This window comes from Rhinolophus ferrumequinum, chromosome 20 (genome assembly GCF_004115265.2).
Source record: "Rhinolophus ferrumequinum isolate MPI-CBG mRhiFer1 chromosome 20, mRhiFer1_v1.p, whole genome shotgun sequence".
In the NCBI taxonomy this organism is placed as follows: Eukaryota; Metazoa; Chordata; class Mammalia; order Chiroptera; family Rhinolophidae; genus Rhinolophus; species Rhinolophus ferrumequinum.
In genome coordinates, this window is record NC_046303.1 from 33,058,737 (window position 1) to 33,072,963 (window position 14,227).

General features: G+C 36.3%; 1 protein-coding gene across 1 annotated transcript in view; it reads right to left on the reverse strand.

Annotated features, from left to right (window-relative positions):
- Window positions 1-14,227, reverse strand: part of VPS50 (VPS50 subunit of EARP/GARPII complex) — a 116,033-nt gene that overhangs the window by 21,231 nt on the left and 80,575 nt on the right. The window contains exons 20-21 of the mRNA XM_033088693.1: window positions 13,539-13,645; window positions 4,453-4,574 (exon numbers count right to left, since the gene is read on the reverse strand). Coding sequence (XP_032944584.1) covers window positions 4,453-4,574; window positions 13,539-13,645 — 229 coding nt within the window. The remainder of the gene's footprint in view (window positions 1-4,452; window positions 4,575-13,538; window positions 13,646-14,227) is intronic.

Sequence of the window (14,227 nt, forward strand, 5' to 3'; positions counted from 1 at the left end):
AAATTATATTTCTCAGCTTTAGGATTTCCCTTTGGTTTTTTATCACTTTTTCTACTATTTCTCTGAGATATTCATGCACTTAGAACATGTTTTGTATTACTTTATTGATAACAGTTATAATAGTCCATTTAAAATCCTTATCTGTTAGTTCCAACATCTTGGAGTCAGACTACATTGATTTTCTTTTTACTTAAGGATGTGTTCCACTGTTTTGATTCTGTTTGTTAAAGTTGGATTGCATCATTAATTTGATTCTGGATTGTTACTTTTCTCCTGTGAGTACTGCTTCCTTTGTTTTCAGCATGTAGTTTAGTGGCTGCGCTTGAACTACAAACTCTCTCTTGTGCAGCAACTTCAGTCCTTGTTTATATCTTTTCTTTTCAACTGCAGTCAGTCTGTTCACATCAACATGTTTCATGGATTAGTCAGAGATGGGAGCAGACAGAATTTGGGGATCCCTTCTCTGACTCTTTCCCTTCTAAATTTCCTCCTTCTCTTATCAGTTTCCTGGTTTTACTTTTCTGATTCACCAATCCACAAAGACTGCTTCCACTTGTGTGCCATGTGGACTCCATTCAGTCCTAGTTTGAAGGCCATGGAGATGGAATTTATTTTCATAGCTTCACTTTCCCCAACCTGCACACTAGCATGAACTCCCCACCAGTCTCTCTCTCTCTTTTTTTTTAAAAAGATTTTATTGGGGAAGGGGAACAGGACTTTATTGGGGAACAGTGTGTACTTCCAGGATTTTTTCCAAGTCAAGTTGTTGTCCTTTCAGTCTTAGTTGTGGAGTGCGCAGCTCAGCTCCAGGTCCAGTTGCCGTTGCTAGTTGCAGGGGGCACAGCCCACCATCCCTTGCGGGACTTGAGGAATTGAACTGGCAACCTTGTGGTTGAGAGCCCACTGGCCCATGTGGGAATCGAACCGGCAGCCTTCGGAGTTAGGAGCACAGAGCTCTAACCGCCTGAGCCACCGGGCCGGCCCCCCACCAGTCTTTAAGCTCTTGTTCACACTCCAGTATCTTCGGGTAGTTGCCTTTTGTATAGCATCCAGGTTTTATAATTATTTTTTGCAGGAAATAGCATCCAGAAAGGTCCAAGTCCATCATATCCAGAAGCAGAAGTTAATTCATTTTTAAAAGTTTGGATACCGAATCACACATGCTGTGCAAAGAAACAGTTTCACTAATAAATGTTAACTTTAAATGAGGCTCACAAACTCTTGTCAAGTAAGAGCCCTCATAAGATTTACTTGGATAAAAAATAACTAGGACATCAATCCACGTGTCCTAAGAATGTACTATGTGCTTACTGCCGTGTTAAGGTAAGCTACAGAATGGTCTTCACTACAGAATATGAATAGAAAGAACCAAAGAAAATATAACTCAGGTGATGATCAATGGGAGGCTGGGGACAAGGCAGGAGAAAGCAATCCTACAAGTAACATCATTATAATAGAATCAAATGGGTTAGACATATAACTGAGCATGACGTAGTAGGTTACAACCAGCTCAGTGCAGTGCAGGAACTTCTGGAGGAAACAGTATGAAGAGAAGGAGAACCTTAGCCTAATGCATACACTGTGTCTCCCCAGCCAATGACTTTCTAGAACTCCTGGGAAAGAGATGTTTATTCTTCCACGAGCAGCATCTATCTAAATTCACTCATACAAGTGTCTTTTTTTCTGGGAAAGAAACAGGAACCACCACATACCTGTTCTTATCATTCTGCTATTACCTGATTCCCCTGCCCCGCTCACCCACCTAAAACTCAAGAGCTAACAAGGCAATTTGGAATATTTATTTATTTATTTGAATATGGAAACTTCTCGGATTGCTAATGGGCCTGACAAGCTTATTTTCTTAGGAAACTAAAAGCTGCCTCTTCAATCTTAAATGCTCGCGTAGACATATTTAGGCCATTTATTTAGATTGTCTTGTTCCAGAGGGATTTAAAGTAGCAAATTAAGAAGAATATAAACTTGCAAGGTTAAAAAATACTTTAAATATATATAAAACTTAAGCAAAGCAAAATATGGGTAGAAAGTAAAATGGAGGGTTTATACCAATTTTACAGAAAATTCCCTTTTTATAGAGACGCACAGTCTTTGTTTTGCTTTAAACAGTGTTTCCTTCAATTTTGCAGAATCAAAAATAGTAGGATCTGAATTATAAGTTTATCTATTTGAAGATGTGCATATTTTCAATATTTAATACATGAATACATTCAATATTCAATACATGGTAACTAAAAGCTAGGATTACTAAGCATAATCTAATAATCAGAAAAGTCTTTGTTAAAAAGTGCAAGTAAGAGGCAGAGCAATGCTGTATTTACTCATACATACTCATTCATATGCACATTTTGTATTGGTTCCTCTAATACAAACTTCTTCTAACACAGTATATTGGTAGATACCCAACTTAAGGACAGAAACCTTGTATCTCATAGCTAGTTATTTGAACACAGTGAATTCACAGAATACAAACTGTTTCTAATATGACATTAGAAATGTGGTTGACAGTAACCTTTTATCTTACAGCCAATTGCTTGTATACAATAACTTTTACTGAGTCTTAACAGGATTGAAAATGCTTTTAATCTAAAATATCAGATGAATGTGTTCTTTAAAAATATAGCAGATTTTAAATAAAATATGAAGCATATTTTATAATAAGCCCCTAACTGTCTATACTTGCTAACTTTGTCAGGTTGTACTAATAGTGAACCTCAATGTAAAAAAATCTGTGCTAGTATATTATCAGCTGGAAAGTCATGTCTAAAAGCATTTAGTTCTTCAAAGTTTCCAAAGGACACTATTTTTTTTTCTTATAATTGGGGAATATTGGGGAATAGTGTGTTTTTCCAGGGCCCATCAGCTCCAAGTCGTTATCCTTCTACCTAGTTGTGGAGGGTGCAGCTCAGCTCCAAGTCCAGTCGCCATTTTCAATCTTAGTTGCAGGGGGTGCAACCCACCATCCCATGGGGGAATTGAACCGGCAAGCTTGTTGTTGAGAGCTCGCGCTTAACAGAGCCATCCGGCCGCCCCTCTGGCAACTAGATTGTGGAGGGTGCAGCTCACTGACCCAGGTGGGAATCGAACTGGCAACCCTGTTGTTAAGGGCTCGCGCTCTAACCAACTGAGATAATCCGGCTGCCCTGAACGTATCATTTAACACATCTGATAAATAATATGGTCCAGAACTGTTTTATCCAATATGATAGTCACTAGTCATGTTTGGCTATTTATATTTAATGATAAATTGGGTAAAATTAAATACAATTAAGAATTCGGTTTCTTAGTCACACCAGTCACATTTCAAGTACTCAACAGCCCATGTGACTACTGAACAGTGCAAACACAGAACGTTCCATTACTGTACAATTTCTCCTGGACAGCACTGGTCTAGAAGCACAGCCCAGAAGACAGTGCGAGGCGCATCTACAAGACTGAAAGATTAGCTAAAACTCTACAGACAATTAGCTGACAATTAGCTAAAACTCTAAAATGTCTTCCTTAATATTTATTTATTGAGTTTCCAAATTCAGAGTGATAAATTAGTGCATATTTTATAATAACAAATTCTGCAGCAGCACTTTGTCTCTGATTATATGTATTATTTCTAAGGAACATTTTGCAAAATTAGTAACATGGGAAATTCAGATCCCACATTAAAAGATCATGTCTTTGATATACTTGTAATCAAAGCAAGGATATGAACATTTATTTACACGACGAATATAGCTATCCATTAAAATTCACATTTTTAAAGCATACAAAATATACTGTACGAAAAGTTAGTGTTATGATATATTTATAGGCTCAAGCAGTATGCTTTTACTCAGAAAACTGTCAAATATCTAGGTGAACCACATAATAATTCCCAAATATCAGGTCATTACCTGCCTAATACTATGTTGTTCTCCTCAGGAGTAGGAAAAAAATAAACTCAATAAGAATTTCGGAAACACAAAGAGGAGGAGTATGAAACATTAATTCTGAGGCAGGCAGATGGTTCCATTCAAAGATTTTTCAATTACTTTAGTAAATATTTGCCATTATCTTCTGAGTGTAGTAGTGCCTGCTAAGGTTGCTAGCCAATATTTAAAATGTCTCACTTACTGTTAGTAATTACACATTGGGCCTGATCTAAACAAGGCAACCTGCACATTTTTCATTGCCAAAATGTGTCAAGGTTAGAAACAGATGCTGTACTTTCTATGCCAAAAATCTGAACAACATACAATGTATTTATCATATCAAAGCTTAAAATTAACATATAAATTAGGCCATTAGGCAGACAGAAGCTGATACCAATAATTTTGTTGGATTTTGGATGGACAATTTTCAAAATAATGTTATTTGTGTATTTTATACAGAGAGAATGAACTGAACTTTACATTTAAAAAATAGACTTTAAAAGAAACAGTTTCCCCCTGAAGGTTGACTCACCGAATCATTCCGACCAAAAAAGGTATATATTGCATACATGTAATAATCAAATAGCTGAGACATGAAATGGATAACATCAAAGGCAATTGGCTTAAGAATGTTCATCATCTGCATATATTTACCTGAAAAGAAAAAAAAATAAAAATTAAGCAGAACAAAATGAACATCTGTTCGTCTATAATCATTAAGTGGCAATAAAAATACTCTACCAAAATATTTTTAAAAAATGAAATAGTACATTCCTCATACTAGTTACATTACCAGTCCTCAATAGTCACGTGTGGCTAGTGGCTACTGTATTAAACAGCACAGATAACAGAACAGTCACATCATCTTGGACAGTCCTATTGGACAACACATAGAAATAATCCCTACAAAGATTTTTTTTTATATCATTATTTTTACTGTTTGTCAAATATTCATGGAACTCCTATACTGTGCTATCAATAACACTGTACAAATACAACACAGTTCCTCATTTTCTTGGAGATTCCATTTAAAATAATTTCTTCAAAAATGTTTAGGTGTAGTAAAACAAAAGACAATATACTTGAGAAAAAGTGGGATTTTTTTCAATAAGTGTGTACACACAGCAGAAGTAAAATATTAAGAAGAAAAAGGACCCATGGAAGGTACTTCCCATCCCCTGAATCCTGGCCCTGCGAAATCCTGCGTCAGAGGCCAAGAACATTTCTTTACCACTACATCACTCAAGAGCTCGATACTCTCAAAATGCCAAGAACATATCTTCCTCATTCTTTCCTTCAGGAGATGTCAATATCCCATTCTTTTTCCCCTAATCATATGATATAGTTACAGAAAAAAAATTAAATTCCAAAATTTCTGCATTTATAAGCTTGTTAATGAATTTGAAAGATGCTTGGGAGATGGACTCAATCAAATACCAGTAACAAGGCTCTAACCGTGTTTGTTTTTTATGGGAAATAACAGGGAAAGAAGCATATCTACAAAAAATGCTCTTTTACAGAAGGTATTAAAACAGACTATTTGCTTAATTTCTAAATGAGCAAATAATTCAGGTGCTGGCTCTACTTCATGTAACTGCTATACATTTTAATTGGTACTACTGAAGACACCATGACTTAAGAGAAAACACATTAATGGCAGTAGAAAAAAATGACAAATATACTCTGATGGAAATGTCTACTGTCAAAACCATATCTTTATTACCTAAGAATTCACTACATCTGTCTTAATTTATATGAGAGATGATTCTAAATAACAGATGGTCAGGAAGAGAAACACACAGAAGTAAAAACCATTCAATTCAGATTTTATTCTTACTCCTATTTACAAGTCTTTAGTTTTAGAAGCATCTTTTGTAATTATTTCACACAATCAGACATTCTTTTTTTTAAATCACAATTGAAAAATATTTGAAAAATATGCTCCTAGAACATTCTGGATCACTATACAGATATTTTTACCAACTACAAACATATATCTATTTAAACTGTAACTATTTACACATAAAAAAATGAGACACTAAGAAGAAAAAATGGAAAAACATTATGTTACATTACTTTAACCTGTAAAACAAAAGAAAGGGAGATACACAGAATGAGGAAGAATGCAAATATCTGAGTTGACACATATGCAAAATACAAAGCTCCTCTCCATTCCTAATAATAAGATTAAGCATTGTCCACAATTAAACATTGTCCACATTGTCCTTAAGATTAAGCATCTTAAGGAAGGATAGAAAAATAAATTATTAGTAGGTAAAAGCTATTTTAAATGTACATTCAGAAAGGGGAAAAAGAAACTAATGTTTCCCACCCACCACACTGGAAAAAAAAATTAAACATAAATTGTTATGTTTAAAAAAATAAACAAAATATTCATTTATTCAACACATTCTACAAATATTTTTTGAAGGCTTACTCTGTACTTGGCCTTGTGTTAAGACACAGGAATTACAGAGTCCCTGCTCTCGCACCTTCAATGGTCATACATGCAAGGCAGCCATTGATAAGCAGGCTGCCATTATAGTTAAATGTGAAAGAGTAAGAACTCTCGTCTTTCCAGTTCAAGAGAGCAGAGTAGGCCTTTGGAGGCCTAAGGAGGCTTATGTATCTCTTCAGATTACCGAATTAAAAGAGACATTTACAACAAATTAAGCCTATATCTATGAAGTGAAGAGAGTGAGGAGGTAGAGGTGAGTAGGTATGATCACCAGAAAACGAGAAATCTCAAAAAATTTCTAGATCAGGAATGGCAAACCTTCCCTTTAAAGACCAAAGAGTACACAGTGTAGGCTTTGCATGCCATACAGTCTCTGAGGTAACTACTCAGCTCTGCTGGTCTCTGTTTCAACTACTCAACTCTACCTCTGTAGTACAAAAGCAGCCACAGGCAACATGTAACAAATGAGCTGCCTGTATTCCAATAAAACTTTATTTACCAAAACAGGCAGCCAGACTGATTTGGCCTGCAGGTTACAGTTTCCCAATCCCTGTACTAGATGACAGACAGTAAATGGGAGCAGGTTGATGGGAAAATGCAAAGACGTCAATAAACAAGAAGAGGACCACAAAGGAGGTGGAAACTATTAGATAAGATGGTGACTGCTCAGAATCAGTAAGTACAGCAAGAAAGAAGGAGAGATGAGGCTAAAAAACAATAGTTTAATTGAAGGTCCACATATGGAACAAACTGTACAAGTCCTGTACAACTGTAAAAGGTTAAAAACTGCAGAAACCGCAATTACTTTTGCACCAACCTAATATATATATATATATACACACACACACACACATATATATACAAATAATTACATATTTAAGTATATATGTGTGTGTGTGCATATATACGTGTATGTATATATATATATAAATATATACATATATATATATATATATAAATGGGATGTAAAGTACTTCATAGGGAATATAGTCAATGGAATTTTAACAGCTGTATACAATGTCAGAGTGGTAGTAAATTGGGGGGCTTATCACTTTGTGAGGGATGTAAATGTCTAACTATTATAACTATTATATTGTTTTGTATACCTGAAACCAATAAAAAAAAACAAAAACCCCCCAAGGTTTCAAAGTTTTAAAACAAACAAAAAAATATATTATGATACTTCTGTATAAGATTGGACTTACAATTTCATTGACTCTATAACTTGATCCTAGTATTTGAAATAAGTATTTTGAAAACAATTGATATGATTATTTATATTCATAAAAAACAAAGCAAGCTACCATATGAGTTGACTGTTATACCATTGAAAATGTTCCTGTTATTTAAACACACATTGCTTACATTTCAATTAGGACAAAACAGAAAGGAACCAATGGTTTTCAGAGTTCGTTCTCAGATCAGTAGCATTAACATCACCTAGAAACTTGTTAAAGATGCACATTCTCAGGTGACATCCCAGATCTACTGAATTAGATATTCTGGGGTGGAATCCAACAATCTGGGTTTTAACAAGCCCTCCAAGTAATTCTGATGCTGCTAAAATTTAAGAATCTTTGGCTTAGATCATCATAAAAGATAAATCAAGAATGGCCTTCTTGACAGGCCTTTTTTCCATTGTCTTTCAAGGTCTCCACTTTATCTCTTCATTTGTCTCCTGCCTCTCTACCATTCATTCATGACCTCCTTCACTGGCTTCTCTTACTGTCTGTCCCTCCAATGCACTCACAGAGCACCACAGTATATCCAATGGATGCAGATATACCTGGATTCTCTATGACCCCAAAAGGTTAAGATCCTCTGCCAAGATAAACGCATACACTACCAGCATTTAACTCATTTTATACCAATAACTCCAAGTATATATCCTGAACGTGTTTAATTTCCTGACCTCCAAATCCATCTGTTGAAATGCCTATAAACTATTTCTATTTAAATGTCCCACAGGTACCTCCGTATGTCTAAAACCAAACCTATCATCAGCTCCCCAAACTTAGTCTTCCTCTCATCTTTCCTATTTCAGTGGTGACACTGTAACACACAGACCTAAAATTTAAGAATGATCTCCCATAATGATTCACCAATCCTGTCTATTGTATTTCCAAAATCTCTCAAATCTATCTTCACCTCTCTATTACAATGGCCACTGCTTTTAGCAGACTCAAAGCCTCCATGTCTTGCCTGGGAGATTTCAACAGCCTCCCATCTAGACTTTGACCTCCCTCGGCTTCTCCTTTACTCCAAGTTATCCATTCTTCACAATGTGGCTAGAGTAATCTTTTAAAAAACAAACAAACAAGCAAATCTACTTGTGTTTCTCTCCTGTTTAAAACCCTTAACAAATTCATGAACCCCAAAACATGATATTAGGTCCTGTGAAATCCACTTCTTCCCACTTTTCTTGCCAAGTCTCCCCTGCTCCCAAGTCCCATTTCCCATCATGCTTCTCATATGCAGCAACCTAAACTGCTGTGTTCTCTGAACACATCACATCTTGCACACATTGCTCTTTGCACTCTGGCTAGAATGCTTTTACCAAAGTACTCGCATCTATTCATCTTTCAAAGTCAGGTACGGTGTGAGCCCTCCAGTGAGTCAGCCCTTTTATTTGCTACCTAGAAAAGAAAGTTAATCATTCTTTCTGCATCTTTTCTGTTTATTTATGCTTTTAACACTAAAATGTAATTTTCTTTTCTTTTGTACGTTATTTCCCACATTGGGCTCCTTAACTATACAGACTATGCCCTGTACTGGCTATGTTTCCAACAGCTGGCAGAGTGCCTGGAACAGAGCTGTAGCTTTAAAAAAAATCTGTTGGGATTGAAAAATGAATGAATACAACACACATGGCCGAAAAAGACTAACTTCCTTAATGAAGAAATTAAAACACGTAATTTCCTTATTATAAAAATGGGCAATGAATACGAATAAGTAGTTCACAAACAGAAATATCTTTTAGAGCATATTAAAAGATGTTACACACACTCAATTAAATACATTTTGAATGAGATGACATTCTCATTCAAACCAGCAAACATTCTCATTCAAACGTGTCAGACTGGCAAGGATCTGAAGCTAGACAATGCTGCTGAGAAACTGGGAAAAGAGATAACTCCTATATGTACGCTGTTGGGTAAACTAACAGAAGCGCTTTAATAACTTTTCTGGTAAACTGAGAATGTCTCCCCAAACCAAAAGTGTATGTACTCTTTGATCCTGCATGAGGAAACATTTGTAGGAATTTGTCCTACAGCTGTATTTGTACATGGACAAAGGTATTTATTCAAGGGTGTTTTTCGTGGCGTTGTTTAGGTAGCATCATATGACTTAAACAACCAAAATGTTAAATAATAGAGGACTTACAAAAGAAATTGTGGTACATCTATACAATAGGATCATTAAAAAGAATGGAATCTATGCACACTAAGACATGGAAGTTTAACCTTAAGATAGTTGAAGTCAAAAAAGCCAGATGAAGAACAGTATATATATAGTGTGATCCAATTTTTGAAACAAAAACAGAAGAGAGGACATTCACATAGCAAATGTACTTGTAAAAGCATATTAACATTTCTCAAAGAAAGAGGAAAAATTGAGTAGTTTTCTCTGAGGAAGGAGACTTGCAGGTCAGGGGCTCTGTTTATACCCTGGGTTATTTTCATTTTTAACCATCTTTATGCATTACCTTTTCAATTTAAAACACTCCACAATAAAATGATAATATCAGTGCGCCACCTAAAAGAATGTCCCAGTGAGGGGTGGATCTCTTCCCTCTTTCTGTGTTCCCTCCAACACACAAACTGCCTCTCAGCCACAGCACGCCTCAAAATTCCTCAGATGTTCCTAGTCTGGTTAAATCCCGATGCATGTACTGGTGTGTGTTTTTCCAGCTGCCAAGGTACTAATTTTGTTGTAAGGTCTGTAGTTTTTACAAGCCCAGATTTTGGAAACGGACCTTTTGCCACACGGCCCTCTCGGTCCTGCCGCAGTGATCGCTGCCTCCAGGAGAGACCCTGAATACCAAGGCTACTTCGGTGATGCCGCACAGTCCCTGAAATTTGTCAGCCTCTGTCTGCAAGAAATTGTCAGGCTGACAGAATTGTCTCTTTACACAAAAGCAAGGTTTGGATTAGTCCTGGCACTTGTGAAAGGCTCCCGGAGCATTTTGAACAGATCAGGCACCACCTGGGGCTGGGAAACCCCACTAACACTTTTGCTTAATCTCTCCTAATTATCTGCCGAGTAAACACTCCTTGAAAAGGCCATTTTGAATATGCCTTTGATGTTCTAAAGTGTGTCTCCCAACTACTGAATAATTCGTTCCTTCATCTTCCCGGGCACCAAAAATTAATCCATCTTATTTACACAATTGTACTTCTGTCTTTGTATGTAAGAGACATTACCTTTGCCAGTTTATAATCTTTAAGCACTTTGTGCAAGAACTACAGAGGATGGAATAATGCATTTACCGGTTGGAGACCCCTTAGTGAGTGGATCCCTTAAAGCTCCATTTTATGAATATGTACAAAGTGAAGATAAAGACATCTCAGGGAGAGGGAAAGTGGTCAGCATAAAAGCCTACTGGAGGAATAATGGCAGCACTTAAGCCCAACCCGAAATGGGACGACATGAAAATTCAATTATCATACTAGGCACTGTTTCCTAACTTTAGGCAGCTTTAGTAAAAGACCTGGTGGGGGAAAAGGCTGAAGTTGCAAGGGTCAGAGTCTCTACAATAAGGAAGGGCTCATCCAGGGCTGCTCTGCTTTCCTTAGGGCCCAGGACAATGCAGTTCCTCTCAGTTTCTAGACATCCACTGTGAGAAAACAGGGTCCACTATGTTGATCAGTCATCCTTACAGAAGACTTTGTTGTTACTGTCTCTGAATTTCACCCCAGCAGCACTTTTCTATCATTATTATATCCCTTTCTTAGATAATGAGAATAGAAGAATGTATTGTTTCTTCATTTCTTTATGACTACCAAGTGAAGATTTACATTTGTTGTTTGCATTAACTGAATGATATACAATATCCCCCCTCAATTTTGTTTTAGCCTTATATTTGATTTGATTCTACTGAATATATGTCTTTTAGAGTAAATAGCAACATGATGACCTCTAGTTCTTTTTGAACTAGGGAAATTAAAAATAAAAATGTAGTTGATTGCATTATTTTCCCCAATTATCTGCCCCAACCCCGACCCCAATCCCATTCTCTGTAAAAGGATCATGCATCCTTGTCTCACTACCTGGAGTAGAAGTGCCTTCTTGGGGCAGAGGTATACTTCTCTCCCCCAAGGTCAAGCCTAACTTGCTAAGGTCGGTGACACGTCAGAGGAAGTCAGGGTACCACATGGGAGGGGAAGCTTTAAGTCATAACATGGTTCAGCTCTTACTCTCCTCTCCATGCTCAGACTGATGCTAACCTTTCAGCTTGCAAGTGAGAATGAAGCACATGGAGCAGAACTAAGTTGATTAGGAGCCAATAGGCATCATGACAAACCTTTGTGACTGAAAGTCACTGATGTGTTAGGGGGGTTTGTTACTTCAACATAATCAAGCAAAAGCTGCGTTCATTAAAGTACATGCCACACAGTGTGTTCAGACATTGAAAAGTACAGTGAGTCCCGAAGGCTGAGGAAGATGATAAGAATTTTGGAATATCTATCAGTGAGGACCACAAAAGGGCACTGAGCACACTGACCCTGAAGAACGGACTGGGGGACAAGGAACTAAGGAAAGGAAGAACAGTATTAACTACCAGCACACATCCGAAAAGTGACCACATGGAAGAATAGGAGGAAAAAAGTAGACTTACTCTTTTTCCTTTTAAGAGCAGAACTAAGGCAACAGATAAAATTACACACAGAGAGAGATTTTGGTATACCGTAAAATAGAGATTCCTACCAATAAAATCAGTCTAATAGTAGGATGAGTAGTTGTGCAAAATAATATGCTTCCAGTGACTGAGACATAAAACGAAGGCTAGATGGCCACCATATATTAGGGGCATTAAAGAAAGAAATCCTTGTTTTATGGGCATTTATACCAGATGACCTCTCAGAGCCCTTCCAATTCTGATTCTATGAATTCTAGAGAGTATGTCATGACTCTATGTTCAGTTAACTCTTTGATAAAGAAGAAAAGCTAATTTTTTCTGGAAATAATCAGCCATAGAATAAATCTGTCATTTTTCTGTGTGTCATGAAAATATATATCCATTCTTTTCCTCTCAATTCTCTATTACTTTCCCACTTTTTTTGCCTAAAGAAAGTGGTACTTCTAAAAAATAGTTTGTCAACTTTATCCTATTCATTAATGAAATTTAGAAATTATCTTCAGGAACACAGGCCATTTTATCAGAGCAAAGTGTAATCAAACGAGGCAATAGGAAATGACCATCTCCATAAACAGAGTACAGTGATTTTTATAGAAAAACCACTAAAATTCCTGACCAGTATTGATGACTTAGTGTGAGATCACATTTCTGCAACTTATTTGTCAAATGTGCGGACTATTCATGAGATATAAGACTGAGATAGCATATAAAATGGTGAAATACTGACATTAAAAAATCCACATCATCTTCAAACCTAAACATTTTACATGGCAATTCTTCATGTTTTTGCCTTCTACAAATTCATCAATAAAGGTCTTGTCTGTAATAATAACACTTCCTATGGCGTGAATATTTAGCTTGTAGAACTCTTGTGTCGGAAAATGCCAGAAAGTCACTATTCATAGTGCCTACCTGACAGAAAGATTGTGAAGATCAATGAAACAACTAAGTAAAAACTACAGTGTAAATGTGAAACTGATACTATCATTATCCTACCCATACCTCTCACTCACATAGAGAATTCTTCATTACATTTCAATTAACTGGGAGATTTTAGAAAAAGTGGAAGATACAAATACTTATTAAGCAGTTAACTGAAAAAGAAAAACTGACATTAACATAAGCATTAGACTATTGGGAACAATTTAGATGAGAAAGCACTGGCATATGATAATCTTAAATCCTTCACTGCTGTGGGCACTGGAGTGTACAATAAAAACCCCAAGTTAAAATCGTTTGGTAACAAAAGTAGACTAATTTAACTGCTAGAACAATTTTTTAAAAAGGTGTAGCTACTTACCAACAAGTCTTATTACATTCAGTGTTGTATTTGTTAAGATGGGTGCATTCACTTTATTTAGACTGTAATCTGATTTCTTCCTGCTCTTTAGGGTTTCCCGAGAAACGCTTAATTTAGAAAAGCAAAACAAAGTTGCAATTAGGGTTGTCAAGTAGTACATCAGTAAGTAACTCAGCTTACAATCTATCCTTCATTCACTAATTAGTTACTGAAAAATCTTACCATGTAGCAGGTGGGAATATAGAGATTATCCTCCAGTCCTTACAGTCCAGAGGGGAAGAGAAATTAGTAAGTAAAGAAACAAAGTGCTATAATGTATTTTTTGATTCTAAGATATTAATTATCAACCATTAATAGAAGCTATGCCACTTTAAAAAAACAAATGTTCTAAGGAAATTAATCATTAAATGTACCAAGCATCCTGATTTCAGACTTATAAATATAAAAAATACCCTCCTTAGAATCTTAAATAAGTATAAGATATGATGGTCGAGTCTGAGGTAGGGGTGCACTAGATTTAAAGGAAAATAAGTTATATGGTAAGTACAGGAAAAGAGGGGCCAACTTGTACGAAGGTCAGAGGTAAGAGAACAGAGTGTGCTCAGAAAAGCACACGGAGTTCACGAGGCTAGCATGGAGAGTAAATGGGCAGCAGGAAGTGACAAGAAGGGAGGTAAGTAAAGGGCAGA